The sequence below is a fragment of the Caloenas nicobarica genome, chromosome 1 (genome assembly GCF_036013445.1).
Source record: "Caloenas nicobarica isolate bCalNic1 chromosome 1, bCalNic1.hap1, whole genome shotgun sequence".
In the NCBI taxonomy this organism is placed as follows: domain Eukaryota; kingdom Metazoa; phylum Chordata; class Aves; order Columbiformes; family Columbidae; genus Caloenas; species Caloenas nicobarica.
In genome coordinates this window covers 75,137,609-75,161,456 of record NC_088245.1, presented here as the reverse complement: position 1 = coordinate 75,161,456, position 23,848 = coordinate 75,137,609, and the positions used below count along the sequence as shown (strand labels likewise).

Genomic DNA, 23,848 nt, shown 5'->3' with positions numbered 1-23,848 from the left:
TTAAAATTCTGCCTTACAGCCCAGACATTTCATGTCCTATTTCTGTGCATCTCAATATATACACCAACTCCTGCAACTATATGTTAAACAAATTAAATCTCAGAAAGGATGTTCAAGCTCAAAGCAAATATTTGAGCATGGAGGCATTTACGCCACCCACTTGAGTGAATATTAAATGCCAGCAGGAACAATACATCTTCTGTGAACTCCAAAATGCCTGTGGTGAGAGAGTGAGTGAGCTTGATAACACCAGCTAACTACCTGTAAGATTATGAACACAATTATCATAAGGGATAATTACGTATTTTACTGAAAGATTGTTCAAAATTACTGACGATCAATTTTTACTGGAATCCATAATTTCTTCTAAATTGAAATCAATCCCTACGTGCAGTGAAAGGGCAAAAGTAGAAACACCTCTTTGCTAAGTGTAATTTCCACCTCTACCTTACCAGCTACAATTTCCTTCTCTGTAGAGTAAGAGCCAGTGTACCTTTGCAACAGGCTCCGAGATCTCAGCCTGCAATGAGAAGACTGCAGCTACTACTGTTGCACTAGCATCGTAAAACTGATGACATGAATACCCATACTATCTTCTCATGTCTTTTAGCAGCAGATTCACCTGTTTAACAACAGATTTCCCAGCTCCTCTCCTCTCAGCTACCTTTCAGGAAAAGTCTGGAAATAACCATTGTGTAACAGATTGGTTTTGTTTTCAGGTGTGTTCTCTTTTTAGAACCAGAAAAGAAAAAGCAGGCACTGATCAAAAGCTCACAGTCCAGACAAACTTACTCAGAAGTCATCCCAGCTGCAGGATGGGAAGAGAAGGAAAAAGATTAAATTCTTAGAGGAATTACTAGTTATAAGGATCTCCCAAGGCTAGAGACAGGACTTTACATGGTCCTGGGCTCATGGCTTTATTCTGGTCTAGATTGTGGAGTTGAGCAATAGTTTTGCCTAAAAAACTGCTGTGCAGCTGGATCAAACGTTCTTTCTGCCCACAATGGTCAATGATGAAATATTTCAAAGCTTCACTTCAGAAGAATGAAGAGAATGGACAGTAACACTAGTAATGCCTATATGAAAGAAACTTTCACTGCATTTAGATAGAGGAGAGAGGCCTTAATTGCTGCTGCTTTCTCAGTTTTCAGATGTATCTCAAGAGTTCTGTGGGCACCCCCATACTGCAACCTGTATCCCTGAAAGACTAGCAGGCTTGCTGATGGGTAGAGTTCAAACAGACCAGTTGTTTTTCTCTAGTCCACCTGTATTTGTAGGCTGATGAGTTATCTGGATGAAAAGTCAGAATTTCAGTACTGCCTGTAGATTTTAAAACCCAACTTATTGTGCTATCCTAGCCCAGCTGAACGAATGCAGAGTTGTCTGTCATCAAGGAAGTAACTGGCATAGTTAGACCAACAACATGGGGAACTCTGATTATTCATGGTGGAACACACAAACATCACTGTGTCTAGCTGAAGACAGATTATAGGCATCAGTGTAGGCACTCTGATTAGTCCAAGCAACTTACATGGAAACGAGATCTAAGAGTCAAAATTGACAAAGGAGGTCACTCCAAACTCCAGAGCTGCCTTTCTGTCACCCTCTCAGTCACAGGTCTCTGCTACAACTACTGCTGTCAGTGGATGGGCTCACAACGAGTTGCCTTGCACCCCTGAGATGGACGAAGCTTGAATTCCAGTATTAAAGCAACTAGTGTTCCTCTGGAAGTTTGTTACAACAATCTACCAACTTGTTTGAATTGTCACCAAGCAAAAACAGTCCAAAGCCAGAGAAAAAGGTTGACACCATTCCACTTGCTCCTACTGATTTGCTGCTACAGTATTTCCCTTACAGAGAAATACTCATTCCTCTGTCTCAACAGTGAAATACCACAACGCAGAAGGCTGTCTTGGAATCAAAGGATACTCTGTTTATGAATAATACAAGTTAAAATGTACCTGTTAAAATTCGATGCAATGGCAAAGTGACGTAAGTTAAGTGTGCATAGAGTAGAAAGTTTTCATCTGTTCTGTTCAGCTTCAGCCATGAGCCCACCAGAGACCGTCCTGTTCCAGATAATGACCGCGACCTCAGATTTGTTGCATTGTGCAGATCTGTAAAAGTAGAAGACAGAAAGCTTAGAGTCATTATGCTTCCTGCATTTTACTGGAAGACCCAATGAAAGCTTCTGAAAGCAAAGAAAGAAAAGCCTACTAGTCATTGTCTAGAGAGAAATCACATGCAGGTCACTATTATTAGTAATTCTTTTTAATTACTTCAATCTTGCCCAGCAGAGCATTCAGCATTTACATTGAAATTAGTGAATTATATCCGCAGTTGGCAGCAGCGGTAAACCATTATTCTATAAAACCCCATCACTAGGTGAACTGAAGTCAGCTTTCCCACTCTGAAACGAGAATTCACCATTGCAGTTCCTGAGCAAACACTGGTAGGACACTCAGGTTTCTGGAATTTGTAAGAAAATCTCATTTTAGTTACTTCTCTGTGTAGAAATCTCATCTTTGAATAAATTGAGCTTCCTAGCGTAAGCTGTTAAAATATTTCTCTATTTATTTTTAGGACCAGGAACAGTAAGGTCAAAGCATTTATAACTAAGTGAAACCACACTTCTTGGTATTTCATACGCGTGCTATGAAATGTCTGGAAAACCTGGAATTTATTTACTACTTTAAATAGGTTAGAAGGAAGATAAAATGAAAATAATAAAAATGTTCATCGTTATGATTAAGTATGCTAGGATCAGACCCTGCAAAACAATACTGAGCAGACCTACCACCACCCATGGAGGGTGCTGGATAAATGTCTTGAACTCCATTCTACCCTCTGCAGCCTGCAGGACAAAGATACCAAAAGCAAGACTCCATCTGGGAAAGCTGCCCTTCTCCCCACACTGCGTAGTAACTGACCCAAGCCCTACCCGTTGCCTAGTAAAACATGCTAAAATACCTCTCATTTGAAGTAACAGATGCTTGCACCAGGCAAATTAAGGAGAAAGAGATGAGGAAAGAGAATTAAGGGTGAGAATTAAGGGGCAGGCTGGCAGGGGTGACACTGTTGTGGGTGTCTATTACAGGCCACCAGATCAGAGTGAGGATGTTGATGAGGCCTTCTACGGGCAGCTGAGCGTGGCCTCACAGTCACAGGCTCTGGTTGTTATGGGGGATTTTAACTACCCTGATGTTTGCTGGAAGGACTACTCAGCCAGCCAGCCTCAGTCTAGGAGGTTCCTCCAGTGCATTGACGATAACTTTCTGATGCAAATGGTGGAGGAGCCGACTAGGAGAGGTGCGCTGCTGGATCTCGTCCTCGCTAACAAGGAGGGTCTGGTTGAAGCAGTAAAGGTGGGGGGCTGCCTCGGTTGCAGTGACCATGAGATGGTGGAGTTCAGAATCTCCTGTGGTGGGAGCAGAATACCGAGCAGAATTGCAACCCTGGACTTCAGCAGGGCCAACTTTGGCCTTTTCAAACAGTTGCTGGAGGAAATCCCGTGGGCAAGGCTCCTAGAAGGTAAAGGGGCCCAAGATAGTTGGTTAACATTCAGGGACTGCTTCTACCAAGCTCAAGATCAGTGCATCCCGACGCGCAGGAAGTCAAGGAAGGGAGCCAGGAGACCTGCGTGGTTAAACAGGGAACTGCTGGGCAAACTCAAGTGGAAGAGGAGGGTTTACAAATCATGGAAGGAGGGGCTGGCCACTTGGGAAGAATATAAGGCTGTTGTCAGAGGATGTAGGGAGGCAACTAGGAAAGCTAAGGCCTCCTGAGAGTTAAACCTGGCGAGAGGGGTCAAGGACAACAGAAAGAGCTTCTTCAAATACATGGCAGATAAAACTAATACCAGAGGCAATGTAGGCCCACTGATGAATGGGGTAGGTGCCCTGGTGACAGAAGATACAGAGAAGGCAGAATTACTGAATGCCTTCTTTGTCTCTGTCTACTCTGCCGGAGGCTGTCCTGAGGAGCCCCGTACCCCTGAGGCCCCAGAGGAAGGCAGGGCAATGGAGGAGTTTGCCTCAGTTGATGAGGACTGGGTAAGGGACCAGTTAAGCAATCTGGACATCCATAAATCCAGGGGTCCAGATGGGATGCACCCGCGGGTGCTGAGGGAGCTGGCTGAAGTCATTGCTGGACCGTTCTCCATCATCTTTGCCAAGTCTTGGGAAACGGGAGAGGTGCCTGAGGACTGGAGGAAAGCAAATGTCACTCCGGTCTTCAAAAAGGGCAAGAAGGAGGACCCGGGCAACTATAGACCGGTCAGCCTCACCTCCATCTCTGGGAAAGTGATGGAACACCTTATCCTTGGTGCCATCTTAAGACATATCAAGGATAAGAGGGTCATCAGGGACAGTAAACATGGCTTCACCAAGGGGAAGTCGTGTTTGACCAACCTCATAGCCTTTTATGAAGACGTAACAAGGTGGATTGACGATGGTAGAGCAGTGGATGTGGTCTACCTTGACTTCAGCAAAGCATTTGACACCGTCTCCCACAGCATCCTCACGGCAAAACTGAGGAAGTGTGGACTGGACGATCGGGTAGTGAGGTGGACTGCAAACTGGCTGAAGGAGAGAAGCCAGAGAGTCGTGGCAATGGGGCGGAGTCTGGTTGGAGGCCTGTATCTAGTGGAGTGCCTCAAGGGTCAGTTCTGGGACCAATACTATTCAATATATTCATCAATGACTTGGATGAGGGAATTGAGTGTACTATCAGCAAGTTTGCTGATGACACCAAGCTGGGAGGAGTGGCTGACACGCCAGAGGGCTGTGCTGCCATCCAGCGAGATCTGGACAGGCTGGAGAGTTGGGCGGGGAAAAATTTAATGAAATATAACAAGGGGAAATGTAGAGTCTTGCATCTGGGCAGGAACAACCCCAGGTTCCAGTATAGGTTGGGGAATGACCTATTAGAGAGCAGTGTAGGGGAAAGGGACCTGGGGGTCCTGGTGGACAGCAGGATGACCATGAGCCAGCACTGTGCCCTTGTGGCCAAGAAGGCCAATGGCATCCTGGGCTGTATTAGAAGGGCGGTGGTTAGTAGGTCGAGAGAGGTTCTCCTTCCCCTCTACTCTGCCCTGGTGAGACCTCATCTGGAATACTGTGTCCAGTTCTGGGCCCCTCAGTTCAAGAAGGACAGGGAACTGCTGGAGAGAGTCCAGCGCAGGGCCACAAAGATGATTAAGGGAGTGGAGCATCTCCCTTATGAGGAAAGGCTGAGGGAGCTGGGTCTCTTTAGCTTGGAGAAGAGGAGACTGAGGGGTGACCTCATCAATGTTTATAAATATATAAAGGGTGGGTGTCACGAGGATGGAGCCAGGCTCTTCTCGGTGACAACCAACAATAAGACAAGGGGTAATGGGTTCAAGCTGGAACACAAGAGGTTCCACTTAAATTTGAGAAGAAACTTCTTCTCAGTGAGGGTGACAGAACACTGGAACAGGCTGCCCAGGGAGGTTGTGGATTCTCCTTCTCTGGAGACATTCAAAACCCGCCTGGACGCCTTCCTGTGTAACCTCACCTAGGTGTTCCTGCCCTGGCAGGGGGATTGGACTAGATGATCTTTCGAGGTCCCTTCCAATCCCTAACATTCTGTGATTCTGTGATTCTGTGAAAGGTTTCTATTGATGGAACCCTGAATTAGTTACAACCAGTTTAAGTTGCACAGAATTTGAATTAAACTTTATCAATTAAGCTTGTTTTTTAATGTGCAATTCCTCATTAGCTAAACTGCTCCAGTACCACTAATGGGCAATACCTTCGCTATTACAAACAGAACTTGTGATCTGGAAATTACCTTTGTATTATCTATTAGCATGCCAACAGACACTTAAGGTATTTTTGGCTTTTCTACTGAATTGTTTTTAATCATATTAAAAGCAGTTTGGACTTTGACACTTTTGAGTTTCCCACCTTACAAAACTGTGATATGGTTGGACTGATACACTATATTCTGAATCAGACTCAATTTTTTATGTTGATGGTTGTTTCACATTGAGTAACTAGAATTCAAAGGAAGAGTTCCACAAGGCGTTAAAGCATTATATAAACAAATTTGTTAGGTTTTCTTTTTAGAGGGTTCAGAACTGATTCAAAGCCAGTTGAAGTAAATACCTTTTCACCAACTTTCACCAGCTCTGGGTCGAATCAGGGAATTCAAAGAACTTGTCCATGAGAGCACGCTCTACCCCGCTACATTGTGATTACTGGGAGAGCTCCACCTGAGAGTGTGGTATCTGTGAGATGGGGAGGATCTTTCCTGCTCAAGTTGCTCTCAAATGGGTTTATATAAAAGGGGAGGTCAACTTTAAGTATACATAGGAATTAATTTTCTCCAGTCTTCAAAAAGATGCTAAGCCTGTGAACAACCCCATTTTCAGAGTGGCACTGGCACTGGGCTTTCTGTGGAGCTAGGTTTTTTCACACTTCAAACTTTTTGGAAAATCCAGCACTGGGATCCCTCTGTGCCCTCTCCAGACAAGTCTGTTCAGCTGATGTTACTTCTCTCACCTCCACCATCATCATCTCTGAAGAATTCCTCACTGTCATTTGCTGAGTGGGATTTTTTCATCTCAGCAATTCGATTTCGGGGCACTTTTCTCTTGAGGGATGGGGAGAAAAAAGATGGGCGATTGTTGCGTTCTGGGGTTGGCGGTGTGCTGAAAGAAGTGACCTGAAAGGGAAACAGAGGAAATGCTAGAGAAAGTTTTGTTTAAAAAGTTCTGTGCTTCTACTAAGAAATAATCAGTCTCAAACATGTGCCATCAGGCTGTCACATGCATAAAAATCAGAATCATGACTGGTGCCTAGCTGTAAGTTCTATCAGAGTGGCCGGAGAATGTCAAATACTCATCTCAGCTTCAAGACTATCATCAAGATGAAAATATTTTGATATACCATCTCTCTCACTGGTTATGTGAATAATGAAAAACCTCTCCCCTCAGCTGATCACTTTTAACAAGGATTTATAGTTATAAAAACGAACAAAACTAATAATTTAGGCACCAATAATGTCAATCTTATTTTTGCATGTTGAAATTCAGAAGACTTAATAGCCTAAGAATATATTGGACTGGACATGCTAAAATTGTGCATTTTCATTTCTTTGGCAAACACAAGGCAGTAGCTTCCCTGCTTAGAAGGATGCCAAACGGGATCACTGTGGAAGGTCACAGTGTCTCTGCCAAGCAGGGTCACATGGCAATTACTTAATCCAAGATGCTGACACAAAAGTGAAGGCAATGTACAATTATATGTAGATCATATTTCAACACGGGATGGAGAAAAACAAGCTGAGATGCCCCTGATGACTTAGTTAGCCTAAGTGATGACAAATAGAAGGATATAATTGTCTATGGTGAAACACAGGTTAGACATGAAACTAGAGAGACACTCTTCCTTCAGAGCAGTATGTGCTCTCCAGTAAACCACAATTATAGTCCACCATCCCTATTTCAGAAAGAATGGAAACACAGTGCTTATGTACCGGTTTTGCTAGTAAAATTTGAATAGTTACATTTTAAATTAAAAAATAGGGATAACTGCTTTGCTAATGGAAAACTTCTATCTCATCCTTCCTTCTTCACACAGTTAATTTAACAATCCCATGAGTCTCCCTGACATGATGCCTGATATTGCTCATATCTGTCCATACAAATAAGGAGGGAGGTGATTTCTGAGCGAGGATGACAGCCAAGCCAGGTTGGTGTTGCACTGCAGAAGCACTCTGTCATCTCTCTATCATTAATATTAAAAAAAAACAAAAGTAGAAGCATTGTGCCACCCAACTGATCCTCTCTTTAGTACACTTGATCTCTAATTTGTGCTTGTCTCTTTTTTTAATTCTGTAGCCATTTTGTATCACGCCTGGAGGGCAAACCAGAAACACACAAATCACCATTAAAACCATTAGCAAAAAGCAATGATCACATACTATCAAATCTATTTTGACATGTTCCAGTTGACACTGGAAGTCTTAGAGCCAAAAGATCAAGAAGTCCCTCCAGGCCTGATTTCTCCAGGTTGTATCTCTATTGTATACAGGAAGCACATCCAGTTAATGAGCTGTGTGTTAGCAGCTCGTTTGCCTTTTAGGAAGCCAGAAACAAACAAACAAACCAACCCAACACACAGCTTGCATGGAGACCTTTAGAAGCAGTCCTGCAAACCTTTAAACTACACAGGTTAGCTACGTTACACGGGAAACCAGACTAGAATTCATCAGGAACTACCCAGCCCAGGTCAGGACACATCTGTGCAGCTATTTTGAAGAGGAGTTGCCAAATCACCATTAACTAGGTAAAATGCCTTAATGGAAAATAAGGCTAAGGCCTGAATAAGGGCCAAATCAGCATCTATGGACTGATTCTACTGGTATTTTACTGCACGTGTGTTAAAATTAAACATATGCATAAATATGGTACTGCATCTAGATCTATAACCTTTGCTTCAATGTTATATGGGCTTCACATTGGCAGCATTCACCGGTGGCAATACCTCCTAACAGTACCATTTCCTGTGAGATTCAGCAAGCAACCTACATAATACACAAATTCTACGTTTCTAGGTAAATCCCATCTTGTATAGAAATGGAATCTACTAATTTTCATAGAAAACAGGCAGAATCGTCGTTTTCCGTGTCATCAACATTGCTCCTGTTTCAACAAAACACTCCTCCAGAGTATGAATCATCCAGTCATCTCTGTACTCAGTATTTGCTCAAGGGAAACTGCTAAAAATCCACCTGCATATACTGAGTATGTTCAAAATATACGCAGGCAAACTTAAGTTCAGAATCGTGATGTGAGTTAATCCCAACTTTGGAACAAGGCATGTTCATGCTTAACCTCAAGTCAGTATTTCTGTCTGCTACTTACTCTCTCGTGCACTGGTGAGTCTGGATTTGAATCTTCTTCTGTCCCATACGGTGAAGTGTCACCAGTAGAAACTCTACTCACTGCCATCTCTGCATGTCCTTTGCCTTGGGGCCCTTTCATCCGCACAAACTCCATGTTGTTATACTTATAAAAGCCAAAAGACATTCTTTGAGCCATCTTAGCTGCAACACTCACCTACAATGCATCAAGATGAGAGAAAACCATGTAATATCATCCCCATATTATCCTAAGAAGCATTTTAAGCCACAATCTGAAGTGATCTCCAAAAGGGAAGCAATTTTACAGATACAAAAACAGAGGCTCAGAGAGGAATCAACTCCTTCAGCTATCCAAAAGGCAGAGTTACTCAATGGCACACTGAGATAAAACAAAAGGTTTTTATCCGGATCCACACAACGTGGCACACCAGGGCACAAGCTGGCACGTGCACAACCCACACAGCCTCTGCAGGGACACTCGTTTGAGTCCAAAAAGCAAGAGACACACACACCAGATGCTTCAAACCAGCAAAGTGCACTGCACAGTTCTGGCACTGCTTTATGACAAGTCAATAGGGACATTTGTGTGCCCACACTGTCAAGGCCAAAGCACAAAGAACCAGCCTCCATGCACAACTGACCTGCGTTGCATCGCTCACCGCAAAACCCTGACATCTTTGAACCCTCTCAGACAGACAGAAGGGTTCAATTTTCCAGTTAACACAACTGAACTGAAAACTGAACTGAGAACTGAAAAAAGGAACAGACCAATATGAAAACAGTCACGGTTTTGCCAAGTGAAATAAGTAGGACTTATCCGTAAGTTTAAGTGGTTTATTGCAACTTTCAGCAGTTTATTGCCTGGAAGGGCCAGGATGCTCATCATGTAACACAACTCATACTGTACTAAGAATTGATACAGACACAACTGGAATCAAGTAACTGTCAAAAGCACAGATAGACTGCTTCTGTTCTGTTAAAAGAATGGTCAAATTTCAAGTTTTGCCTTCAGCCATAATTGAGTATTTGAAGAGCAAACAACTTTATTTAATCTAACAAAACAAAGTAAAGTAGCTGTGGGGTCAAACAGGACATTCCTAGGCTATGAGGTGACTTTACCACATCAAATCTTGTCTTTCCACAACAGGGCTTTTAAGTTGTCTTTAGTGATTCTACATTCCCATGTATTTTAATTACCCGCTTGCTGACTGTGTGAAGCCGTAAGATGATGGTGTGACAGAGAAACAATTTCAGTTTCATATTGTCTCAGAAAACTGCTAGAAGAGTATATTTACTCACATTTAAAACAGGGAAAAGGGGAATTAATTCAGGACCTCTCCTGACATGGGTAGGAACAAAGGCAAATTTACAGTCACAGTAGATATTGTCAGGATTATTTTTGTTTGTTCCTTAAAAATCTCTCAGGACTCTCTTCATACCCAACTGTTTGAGAAGTTTATTGGCTCTTGCACTCTCTTGACTTCCACACTAAGTACTGAATTGGAAGCTGAAAGCGCTGGCGTTCCATGCTTCTGTAGGAAAGCAAAGAAAGCTTCTTTCTGTGGCAGTAAAACTACAGTGGTCTTTTGAAAACAGCTGTGAGTACAAAACACTCTAAAGAAAAAGACGTTTTACATATAGCAAGGTAGTTATCAGAAGTGAAGATCTCCCTGCAAAACATGCCTACTCTGAAGCAACTAGAAATATCTACCACCTTTCAAGAAAATGAAGGGACTCCCAGAACTCTGCTATTCAGGTCCATTCCCGTGTCATGCTCTTGACTACTTAACAACTTCACTCCTTTTTGCAAACATGAGAGTAATGTATCCTGATCTAAATACTCCCAGCTGTCTGAGCCAGAAGTATTAGCTTTCAGGTAACTTTCAAAGCCAAAAAAGACAGACCATGATGCAGATGATCTAACAGGACCAAAAGCTAACAGCCTCAGCAGCAAAGAAAAACTGCGGTCAGAGTATCATTGTTGCAGAGGACATTGTCTTTCAGAAGCACCTTACCCTGTTGTCATAGACCTTCTTGAGTGCTTCATAGCGAATGGAGCCCTGAAAAATCACCCCTTGGAAAGTGTTGCTCTTGTCACTGGCCACCAGCTCCACACAGACCATTTCTCCTTCTCCCACAGTCATGTCACTGAAAACCTGCCAAAGATGCAAGATGAAACATTTCAAGGCAAACTGCAGGTGTTAAAGTTCAAATACATTCAGATTCCTACGATTCGCCTTGGGCCCAAGGCAGTTTCAATGCAAATGGCAGAAAGCAAGGGAGCTAGCTCTAAGCTCCACCCCAGCCTCTCAGAAAACCAGACTTCAGGCAGCTCCCGCTGCAAATCACATGTCAAAGATAAGCAGCTCTCACATCAGCCTCTCTTGCTCTAGCCCATCCTAAAGACAGACACCAAAACCCAGCCTTAAGCTCAGATTTCAAACATTAAAGGAATAGGATGGTCAAATAAAACAAAAACTACTGGAAGATAACCCTCGAATTATCCAAGAATACGTGTTCAAAAGGTACAAAACTCTGCTACTGCAACAAGGAACTCACCTCTTCAAAACTGTCAATCATGAAGAATATGTTGGGATAGCTGATCTTTGACTCTTCTCCTTTACTGTCCATTGGGTGTTTGCTAGGAGACGCAAACACTTGCTGAGAAAGATACAGGAAAAAGAACAAAACAAAACAACGCAAACATCTTCTCAGTTAAATGTGCTCAGGAATGGACACATTGAATACAAGACAAGCAACATCAAAACAGCACAATCCAATGCTACTCAGTCAGCCAACATTTTCACTTACAGTAGAGATGCTGGACATCCTGCAGGCAAAACTGAGCTGGTTTCTGATTACAGACTGTTTTGCAATAATGACAACACTTGTGAAATCCTTGAATTTTCACATGCAAGTTATCAAATACTAGTTGTTCCACAATAAATGTCCCTGTGCGTGCCTGACCTCTCACTATCCAATGGCACAGCTAAGGTATCCTACTTTTCATTAGCAGAGAAAACCACCTTGAGCTGCCTTTTAGTTACTGCAATGCGCTGCAAAGGAAAAGCACACACAGCAAGAAAGTTACCACAGAGTAGCTGACTTAACACTATTTGCTTGTACAGTTAATTTCATTGTTATTGTTTGCTTAGTGTCACAATAAGATCAACATCACTTAGTAATGGGAAGCATGGCCCTTGGGAGGACAAGCACTTGATTTCTTATCTTCATTTTCTGCTTCTGTTTCTTTCTCTATCCACTGTGCTTCCTCTTGCATGTTCCTCTCTCTGAAGCAGTTCCTGAACTCCTTTGGTCACTTCACTCTCCAAAAACCTATGTTTAAATAGCTAAAGGCTTTAGATTTTATTATTCCAATAAGATTAACGAGCAGGTAAAGAGGGACAAGAATTCATACCGAGTAGGTTTCTTTGCTTCTACCTCTGTTTACAAACAAAGCTTTGAATTAAAGAAACCCGCCAAGTCTTAGCCCACTGGGAATGTGTTGAAAGCTCTGAATCTGCCCAGATTGTCAGGCTTGTGATACTCTTGCTACTAAATATTCAACACAAAACATGACTAAGGGTAGGATTTTAAGTATTTTTGAGAGGGTTGATTTCTGTATTTGTACTTATGAAGCCTACATGCATGTTTAAATACAGATAATTAAAAAGAAAGGTTGCTTTATGACAAGAAACAGCATTAGAAAGTAACAAGACTCCTCAAAAATGACACTTGCACCAACACCTGAAATAAGGACATCCTCCAGGCATCTTTGTTCTCATGCTATCCAATGTAAAGCAAAAACAAACCCCAAACTCATCTCCAGACAGACACGTCTGGTGAAAACACAGTTTGTGGAGGTCTCATTGTCAAGCCAGCAGATAATCAGTGTAGTCTGAAAATAAATTTAGGGGAATGTCAGCCTTTTTTACACTGGTTTCGTGCCTTAGGTACTCTACTGGTATGAACACAGTAGCTTTGTCCTAAGTTTGGAGTAGCACAGCAAGTCCTATGCCTGAATAGGGCTTCTACCTATTTGATATCTGGCTGCACACTGGCAGGATAATTTACACCTTCTAAAGCAAGAACCATAAGAGCAAGTAACATAGATGCAAAAAAGTTGGCTTCTGTTCATTTAAAATTAAGAGCCTCAATGGTGTATGTTACAATGAAACGTCCTACTGCAAATATGCTTTCCATGGTATAAGGAATCGCTTTTTCTCTCTCCATAGATCAACTTCATGATGTTGAAATGTTACTAATCTGTACTGGAAAGTTCTAATGTGTGCTGAGTTTATCCTAGAAAAGGGAGACAAAGAAAAATTTATATGCAGTTCCACAGTAGGAGCCTCTAGGAAGGAGGAACAGAAAATCTCCTCATTTTGAATGCTGCTCACACGCAGAGAGTTCAGGTCCCGCATCCTCATCTTCCTAGTTTTCAAGTCTGCAAGTAATATTTACAGATTTTTCTCAAATGAATTTTGCAGAAGTTAACCGGTGGTGAAATTTGGACTAGTAAAGAGTGGAAAAAGCAATGAGAAATAAAAGGCTTAAATCAGTGGTGTAATGTGGTGTCTCAACAGCAGCAGAAGGGAATTATGTGCCTAACTAATGCAAATTACAACTACAATAATCAGCATTGCTAGTTTTGTTTGCAGGCAAAGCAACACTCATTTTAAAATGGTAAAACAAAATTAAAGGATTAAAGAGCATCAGTGTATTTTAGGTAAAGCCACAGAAACAGCTGAATGAGCTAAAGGAATGGAACTGTCTGGGAAAAACAGCCTTTTAAAGGCAACAAGAGCCTTTTAAAGGAGAATTTCTGCCAACTAGGAGAAGTTGTTGCAAGATCTGCTGGAAACTACGAAATCTGGGGTTTCTTGTTCCTACCTCCTCCATGCTTATTGTTCAGTCTCCTCCACTACGCTAAACCCTGGATTAACTGTATGCTGCACACAAGCAAGTGAAAGAAGTCTTTGGTGTGGAGATGGAAGGAATGAGCAGTTTGAGAAAACAAGAATCTCATGAAACAATAAGAAATCTGGGAATCAGTAAATTGTCTACCATTTAATAGCCGTACATTACAGATTTACCCTGAAGGTTTCTCATAACTCAGGTCTCATGCAATTTCAGGTTTACCCTCAGATTTGTTAACAGTTGGGCATGCTCCCCGCAGCGATCCTCCTGCCCAAATCCAGTAGGCAAAGATATAAATCCTGAAAGCACACAGAGGTCTTTACAATTTTTTGAGAGGGGCTATAAAGAGCACTTAGATCTCACATTCAGATGACTGGCAGGAAACGTCACTAGACAAAGACTTGAGATGCTTCACAAGGAGGCATCTGCCAGAGCACAGCCTGAGAACAACTGCCCTGGTTTTGATAGTTAGGATTAGGTAATATCGGTTGCCAACTTCTTATCCACAGTAATAACAGAGTAATCTCACCTGAGATTTCTTTTTGTGAATGTGAATATCTCCTCCATCGGAGCGTGTGCACACAGCACATGTCACCACATAATCCAGCTAAAAAAGGGCACCAGAGAGAGAAATAAAGGTTTAGAGTCAGAAAGACAAAACATTCATGTGCACGGAGCAGAACACATTCTGTCTTTTTTTGTTTTGGCTGTCTAGCTAAAAAGTAAAATATTTTGCTAATGCCATTTTCTTTATTCTTTTTACTGAGCCTCCTACACTTTTCAAGCCTGTGTTTATTAATTCAGTGATACTGAATTCTTTTGCACAGATGCTTGCTAAGGTGCACAACCTACGGGTAAAAGAAACTCTTGTCAATATTGCTTAACACTAGTTTACTGGCCGGCTGGGGAAATTAGCATGACACACACATAAGCACACTTTAAGGCAGAAATGGAAAATATATCCTCCCTTTGAAAAGGGAAAAATAGAAACAGTAATGAAGACAAGCCACACATTAGAGAGGTCAGAAATCACTAACATAGCCTGCCAAACAATCTGAAAAACTTGTAAGGAGCAAGCATGATAGCTCTGGATGCTACCCAGCTGTAACAGCACCTCCAAATTCTGACTGTAGCAAACAGATTCTGGTTTTGTTCAGTATCAAATAAAGGCAGAAATTGCTCTCTGCAGAGAAGTTCTGCAATGAGACTTTTGGGAGGAAGGAGAAGAGAATGAAAACTATTTATTTTCCAGGATGCGTGCAATGAGCCAGCAGTGCCTCATTCCGAGATCATAATCAACAAAACTTTTAAGGGATTTCAAATGACTGTAGTAGTGTTCAGCTTCTCTAAGCACCAATGTAACATATGCAATAACTAAACAACCTAGGAGTTAATTAAAGAAATAATTTGTGCTAGCTTCATGTTTCCGCCAACAATAAAAAGAAGTTTTATTAAAGTTCTGATGTCAAGAGCAGCAAACTCTCAGTGTAACACAGAACGCCTTTACTGCTTTTCCACTTGGCAGTTCCCTTTCTTAGCTGCACCCATATTGCGAACTCTAACAGAAATGTTGCTTGTCTGACAGTGTTGCTCACTCCCCAAAACTATTAAACTTGACAAAGCCTTCCATTTTGCAAAATTTTGTTACAGAGCATAAAATTCAGCCCAGCTTCACTAAAAAATAAACATCTCTGTTTATGTTCATTTAGACTCTGAAAGGCAAAATAAAAGCCCTGTTTTCTTTATATACTCCACAAGTGTTAAAATATTAGATAAGCATCACTGTTACCTTCTGTAGGATGAGGTTCAAGTAGACGCTCTCTTCCCAGTCAATGTCAGGGTCTCCCAGGCCAGGAAGCTTCTTAGAATCTCTCCGGTAAACTTCCACTTCAACCTGCTAAGAAAATATCACATCTCCTTGAAAAATATTACTTAAAGGTACCTATATGCAAAACAAAAAATTGATACCAGAAGCTGCATGTTGTGTACCTTCCTGCTATGTTTTTTTTGTCAGGATGGGATTTTGCTAACCATGCAAGGTCAGGCATCATGGAAGGGTTTGTGTGGAAGCGAAGTTGGGAGGACAGGGGATATGAAAGAGAACAGGTGAGAAAGGTCTCTGCAGGGAAATCTGGGGTTTGGACAGCAGCTTCATTATGATGGGTATGTTTTAGCAAAAATGAAATTAATAAAATCAGGAATACAAACACATGTATTTCTCTTAACACAAACCCTCAGAACCAAACATGTAATAGAATTATAGAATCATTTCAGTTGGAAGAGACCCTTGGGATCATCGAGTGCAACCATAACCTAACCTAACTCTGGCACTAAACCATGTCCCTAAGAACCTTGTCTAAACGCCTTTTAAACACCTCCAGGGATGGTGACTCCACCACTTCCCTGGGCAGCCTGTTCCAGTGCCCGAGAACCCTTTCCGGGAAGAATTTTTTCCTAATATTCAGTTTAAACCTCTCCTGATGCAACTTGAGGCCATTTCCTCTTGTCCTATCACTTGCTACTTGGGAGAAGAGACCAACACCCTCCACGTTACAACCTCCTTCCAGGGAGTTGCAGACAGCAACGAGGTCTCCCCTCAGCCTCCTTTTCTCCAGGCTAAACAGCCCTAGTTGCCTCAGCTGCTCCTCATCAGACTTGTGCTCCAGGCCCCTCACCAGCTTCGTTGCCCTTCTCTGAACTCGCTCCAGCACCTCAATGTCCTTCTTATAATGAGGGGCCCAAAACTGAACACAGGATTCAAGGTGGGGCCTCGCCAGCACCGAGTACAGCGGCACAATCACTTCTCTAGTCCTGCTGGCCACACTATTCCTGATACAGGCCAGGATGCTGTTGGCCTTTTTGGCCACCTGGGCACACTGCTGGCTCATGTTCAGCTGGCTGACTGATGCTCAACATTGTCTAGCAGGTAGCTGTTTCTTGCTGCGCATTGGGGTGGGAGTCTCTGGGAAGACAAAGTCCACTAATCAGTACCTCATGGGGGACATTCTGGTAACCCCTCTTCTAAAGGTTTCACACTGACAGTACTGATTGGACCCAATAAGAGAGAGAGACTCACAGCTGAACTAAAAACAAGCAAATGAAGAATCCCAAATAATCTCAGAAAGCAGAAACAGCTCTACCAATGCTAAAAAAAATGAAGCAACTAGATAAATACAAAACTTCAGTTGATGTAGTCCACAAAGTTGAATGATAGTTCGAAACTTAAAAAAAAATCTGCAGCACGGCTTAGTGTAATAAAAATAGAGTGACAAGTAGCACACTAAACAGATGTCAAAGTTATGCACTATCTTGACAGAATACCTGGAAAAACATTCGTTTCTCTTTGTCAAATACCTTTTTTTTAATTAAAACAGTAACATACTTTAACAAATGCTTAAGAAATATCTGCAATACTGTGACCAGTTCACATAGCTGCAAACAGGGCAATTCACAGCCTTTTTTTACTGTGGTCATGGCAGACAAAGAAGGGTAGGGCTGATGTGTTAGAAAACAGGTTGTCATAGAAGTCAGAATATGTGGATTAAATCAAAGGGAGTAAGAATAAGCCCTATAGTAACTGTATTTATTTCAACTCCTCTGTGATAAAGCTACAAGACTTAAATATAGTGAAGAACAGTGAAACAATACAATATTTCAAGACTGACACAATCATCAGATACCACAAAAGCCGAATGCACTGTCTTCTATCATCATTTTTCAAACTTACAAATATCTTTTAAAAATGCCTATAGACTCATACATCATCATTCCTTTGGGGTTTTTTATATTTCTTCTAAAGCTCCTAACCATGAATTTTTCTATCGGCAACGTAATCGCACGAACTAATGAGAGTTACTGTAAAAAGAATAAGATATGAGCAGCTGAGGGAAATAATCTAATTTAAATTCATCTCCAAATAAACAAAGGTGATATTTGTACTTTCATGCCTAAAAGCACGGAAACATCACATTCGCAAGATTCCAGAAATACCCTGTGAAACAAAAGCCATCCTGTCTCTGAAGGAAAGACTCAGCGAGAGGACAGGGTGAATGCAGGACTGAGTAACTGCAGGGTAAAATTCCAGCTCTAACTAATGCCAGGGTGAGACCAAGGCTCAGCAGACACCACCTCAGTCTCTTCTGCCTCCATATCTGTGCAGCCTTAATTTTAACCCAGGCAGAGTTTAATTTCCTCTTAACAATAAAGTTTAAGCCTCCCTTTGCAAAAGTCAGCCACCAATTTTTTTCTGCTGGTGAAATTAATTCACACGCTGAACTGTTTCTCCCCAGCAATTACAAAGCCATTGCACAACAGCTCTTGTACAGAAAGTCCCTCGAACCCTGTCACTGATAATAACAAAAAAAGGGCCTTTCTTTAATCACATTTTGCCTACGCACTAGTTTGGGGTAGAATTCCCAGGTGGTACAACCCATGGGTTATAGCATGGTGGATCACCGTGGATTGCCAGCACAGCCATTCCCTGAGCCAAGTGCTTCAGCCACTCTGTATTCCAAATGCAATTAATGCAGCGAATTGAAGGAATTCTATCTTTTGCCAGGCAATAAACTGCACAGGATATAGACCTCTGTTCAACAGACCAAACTGGGCAGGACAGGGGCGACCTGTTCCCAAAGAGATAGGAGCTGTCAGCAGCCAGAACCGACAGAGGCAGCGCTCATCCGACACAGGGAAGGCAGCAGATGCACTTCCACACGCTCTCCACGGCGTTGGCATCTGCTAGACGTGTTTTGCAGCTCCTGCTCATGCCCAGGTGAGCGTCCCCAGTGACCCTCAGAGGAATGAACCAGCCCTTCCCAGCATGAGGGCAGTGGTTACACCAAGAAGCAGGCGTTTGCTACAGCAGCCAGCAGTTCTGGATGCCTGACTTCCCGCACCACCGCAGGATTTGCTTTATAAAACACCCCTCACCAGGGTGCTACAACAAACAGCATCACCGCTCCCCATCTGAGTGGTGAGATGCTTCACAGTGCAGGCACCCAAATTACAAGTCGCTTTTGAAAAAAAAAAAAAAAAAAAGAAAAACAAAAAACCAAAAACCTCACCCCTTATCTCATAAACACCTCTTTCTGCAACATCTCTCTTACTAATTTCTAAACAGTTCTTCCAGAAATAGCAAAAAGTCGTCCATAAGACATCATGGCAGAAAGTAAAGTGCTAAATCTGGGCTGGCCAAAACAAAGTGCACTTCCCAAGGGCTCGATTTCCCATGCAAGTGCTGCAGCTCACAAATTAATCTCAGCTACCCTCTACTGCCACAGCGCTGGACATGTGAAGGTGGCCATGAGGTTATTACGCAAAATGAATCAACGGGCTCAGTTCAATGCATAGCAAATGATCCTGCTGTCACTGGGACACTGTGGAGTCTCAGGTGAGGACAAGGACGCAGGAAGGTCTGGGGCTGACTCCATTCAGACCCTGTAGCCACTTGTTCGGCATTAGCCAATAAAGGAGGCATCCAAATCAACCATTAAACACAACATAAAATTTTAAAATACCTCATACAAAGAACTTTAAACAGAAATTTACACCATTCCATACATCTTAACCACTATTGTTTAAAATCAGCAATCTAAATTTCTTGGCGGCTGACCTAATTTCTCCACGTCCCAAGGAAGCCTGCTTAGCACCTGTACGCTTATCTGCTTGGTACTAGATAGAAATGGCACATATGCCAAGAACATAAAATCAAAACCTGAAGCCTCAGAAAGCCCTATTACTCAAGCTCCTCACGTGCATAAGAATTGCAGTTGTAAAATCACATAAATACTGTAGAAGTAGGTGCTTTAGCTGACACCAAGGGATTTTCTTCATTTCAGTCCCAATCCAAAAATCAAGAGGCAAGTACTAACCTTCTATATTTAAGTGAATCATTTCAAGAGAATATAGGCATTTGGGATTGGCAGCGTGCGAAACAGAAGACCAATGTGTTCGCTGTCCTGAGCACTAAGTTCTCAGACATCAAGAAATAGGGGTGCTGTCAAAATCTCAATAAGGCCCTAGTAACAGAAACCGCTACCTGAGTTTAAGTAAGTTAGTGTTGCCAGTGCTCCTCAGTGAAGAGAAATACCTGCATTACAGAAGCCCTTATATTTACACAGAAATCATATGGTAAATGTGAGCCTAATTTTTAATATATATATAATTATATACATATCAAAATATGTATATATAAACAAAAAATTAAAATGTAACTTCTTTGTATACCCCACGCTTTCCATCAGAACATCATTTTGTGATCTTGTAGGTTTAATTCATGTTGTTATGTTTGGCCTTCTGGAGTTAAGAAATTATATGGACTGCAGAACATGCTGGATTTCAGACAGTTGAGTCCTCCCAAAAAAACAAGTCGGTCCCAGTCAGGGATCCAGGAGACACTGGGTCTTTTCCCAGGTCTGCTGCTGATTCACTTGGCCATGCCTCACCTCTGTGCTTGTTTATCTGGCTTTAGATTAGATGTGCCTTCCTGCAAGCATGAAAATGTACTAATAGAAAGAACTACATAAATACTAATTATTTATTCCCAGTGAAATCCAAAAGCCAAGCTGGATATTTCCTCATTCAAGTCAAGATAATGGCCACTCTACAGTTTCAGCAAGTTGAAACTCACTTCATAAAGTTTTCACAGGGTTACTGAGCTAAGCCTGTAAAGGAGAATTACATCAACTAGGCCGACCTCCTACGTGTCACAGACATTCTACCCTGCTACTTCTTCACAAAATCGAGTTAAACACATTTGACTAGACAGTGTCTGGGAAAATACCTTATTTTGAGAACTCGTTCCAACGATTAATCATCCTCTGGGCTGAAAGTGTGCAACTTCATTTAATTCAGCTGCTTTCCTTTTGCCAGCCTCTGGTTCTTGTCATGCCTATTTCCACTATATTAAGAAGCTCTTTAATACTCAGTTTTGGTTTGGTGGTTTTTTGGTTGCTTTTTTTTGTTTGTTTGGTTGGGTTTTTTCCTGTTGTTGATTTTTTTGTTTGTTTGTTTTGTTTTGGGGGGGTTTTTTGGTGGTTTTGTGTGTGTGTTTCTGTGTTGTTTTTGTTTGGTTTTTGTTTTGTTTTGGGTTTTCATGGTTGTTTTGTTTGTTTGGACTTTTGTGGGGGTTTTGGTGTTTGTTTGTTTGTTTGTTGTAATTTGTTACTCTTGCAGATAAACCAGACAAAATTCCTTTAGGAGTTCTCTGTGCCTCTCAGCAGGGCATCTCTGCAGAACTTGTGCTCGTTTTCTACCCTCTCAGTATTTCACTAGCACTGGAGTTTTCTAGTACCAGTACAGCGCTGGTATAGACACCCTTACTCCTCCCTCAGGATTGTACCCTTTCTGCACAGCAACACGTCTGCATGGCAAATAACTCGCACAACGTGCCTCGTCTTTCCTTTCCAGAGCTTGTGTGCACTCCTGCCACAGAACTATTGAACTATATTAATAAATGGATCCATGTTTCCTAAGGATCAGGCTGCGCAGGCCGACAGTCATGCCCTCATAATTTATGCAGCATCAATGTGTGTCATCTGCAAATCTAAATCCTGTGTAATTTTACAATCCCAGGCACCGATCCCTGCAGAGCCCCCTGACAAACACCTCCACCCTTTCCAAATTCACCTGCTCCATCTGACCATTCCTGCCGGCCAGCACCCTGTCATCCTGCTTTTCTTCAGCCCATTTCTTTTCTGCACTTGGCCACCTTCTTGCAAAGCTCTCGTGGACTAGTATGGTCCATCTCTGGGACTTCATGGGCTTCTGTGCCACAGTGCTTGTGCCTACTCTGGACTGAGAGCAGAAGTCCTGGAGACTCTCACAGCCACTTCCAGCTGCAGCTACTTCCACCCGCAACACACATTATTACCAAGATTCTTGTCAGGGGTTATCATCTGCACGAAAAGAACATCCTAAGTGCAAAGCGCCTATTAACACTCATGTATTTTATACATAGTAATACACCTTTCATAGACTTATATATTATGGTCTGGTTATCTTTACAAAAGAACTCAAGCCATCCAAGGTCTTGTACTGGAAGCCAATATAATGCATGTGTTAAGTTATACACTTACAGACAGCTGGAACATTTTTATCATAAAACCCAGAAAAACCCATCTAACACCTCAGTCTAGGTTTAAAATCTTTGTGATAAACTGGATACTTTTCCCGCAATGCCTGTTTGTTCCGCAAAACTTCCAGAATACAATGAATCTTTTAAATTGGTACTAAGAATATGATCATTGGGATATTTAGACCCACCCCCCGCCAAGAAGAACTCTCACTCAGGAGAACATTAATTCTATATAGTTCCCAAGGCATTAGAGTAATTTGCTGAAACCCATGTGAATTGAAAACCACCTTGTTTGCACTGCTTAGCGCATAAGCCTTTGAATAACTCCTTCAAGGAAATCTACAATCAAAATCGATACAGGCTGTCAGCCGGGTGGCACGGAAAGGATGGGGCAATAAGAACAGGGTTTGTAAGAAGTGCTTTTCTGTTGGCATTCAGAGGCCATCCAAAAACAAACAAACAAACAAAACCCCAAAAAAACCAAAAAAACCCAAAACAAACCAACACCCAAATAGATTCTGGTTTTCTGTTAAAAAGAAGTCTAGTGGGATTACAGGTCTATCTAGTGGTAGCACCACTTTTCAGATTTTTTTCAGCTCATATTCAGTAAAAAACAGTGAAGGGGAGGCAGATGAACATGAAAAGGGAGAGGAAGAAGATACAGTGAACAAAATTCAAGATCATTTCCACAATACAAGTTCATCAAAGAAATACTCCTACTGTCTCCAGCATAGGCTCACTCCTAACAAAGTTAACTACAAGAAAAAAAAATACATGCACCTCCCCCTTATAACTTTCAGAATATTTTTAAATTTAAAGATGTAGCAACCCTAAGTTTTGAATCAGCCTCAGAAACGTTTCAAGCTAACTTAATACACTAGTGGTGAGAAAAAGAAAGGGTTATATTGATTTCTGCATCTAAAAAAAGAATTAAAAAAAAAAAAAAAAAAATCAATAAGCTCCATGATCATGATTTAATGCAGAGCACTCTGTCCTCGTCAGAACATTTTATCGTATTTTTACCAGTAGGTGTCAGGTCTGAGATCAGCACATATTAGAAAGAAGATTCAGCTTGAGCCAAAGCTATTCAGAGGAGGATTTGTGTGCAGCAATTCCTGTTCACCTTGCTCTTGGGGAGGGGCTGGAGGTAATTCACTAAAAAAATAGAAACATGAAAAATAAGACTGCTGCCTGAAACCCAGCAGCAATACAGATCTGCGTGACAAACACTGAAATCTTTGCAGTGTCTCTGGCACCTCCTACAGCTGATCAGAACAAGGCTGGCTACACAGAGAACGCCCTGCCAAAAATTTGCCAAAACGCATCCAAACTTTCCCTACAGAGCAGAGGTGCCATTACGACACCGCTTGCTTCTTTGGGCAGAAATTCCCCACCTCCGGACCACTGAGACACAGCTCACCCCTCGCTTCATTGCCTATGTACTTGAACATATCAACAACATGATGCAATTCAGAAGGAAAAGACCGTACCTCAGGAGCTGCCAGGACTATTTGACACAGAAATAGGGCATTTTCTCAGAACGAGAAATCACCACAAATGGCATGGAAGTCACTACTCTCATCTCCGAAGAATTTGGCTTCACAGGTGTTTAACAAGCTGGGAGTTGCAATAACACAGACCCGCACACGAAGCAGTGTTTTTGTGTTTTGTAACAGGCTTCCAAGCATCATTATAGAATACACTCCCGATAAGACAACACGAACTGATCCGACCAAGTCACCCATGAAAGTCCATCTGCTCACTCATCCGCTCCGCATCGACAGACCTGTCTCTATTAAATGGGAAGAAAATCAAAGAAGTCTGGTATTTTCTGGAGCGTGCCGAGAAGCCCTGCGGGAAGGGAACATCCCCAGTCCTGTCACACAGAGAAGCTGCAGAAGGGACAATGAAATTGACAACAGATTACGTTATAAGCCTTGCCTAGAATATTTATATCCAAGATAA

The 23,848-nt window shown here is 42.0% G+C and overlaps 1 protein-coding gene across 1 annotated transcript in view; it reads right to left on the bottom strand.

Annotated features, from left to right (window-relative positions):
* The window catches only part of KIAA0930 (KIAA0930 ortholog), an 81,113-nt gene that overhangs the window by 6,136 nt on the left and 51,129 nt on the right, over window positions 1-23,848 (bottom strand). The window contains exons 3-9 of the mRNA XM_065658693.1: window positions 15,599-15,706; window positions 14,339-14,416; window positions 11,449-11,550; window positions 10,905-11,045; window positions 8,891-9,085; window positions 6,525-6,687; window positions 1,962-2,117 (exon numbers count right to left, since the gene is read on the bottom strand). Of these exons, the coding sequence (XP_065514765.1) occupies window positions 1,962-2,117; window positions 6,525-6,687; window positions 8,891-9,085; window positions 10,905-11,045; window positions 11,449-11,550; window positions 14,339-14,416; window positions 15,599-15,706 (943 nt within the window). The remainder of the gene's footprint in view (window positions 1-1,961; window positions 2,118-6,524; window positions 6,688-8,890; window positions 9,086-10,904; window positions 11,046-11,448; window positions 11,551-14,338; window positions 14,417-15,598; window positions 15,707-23,848) is intronic.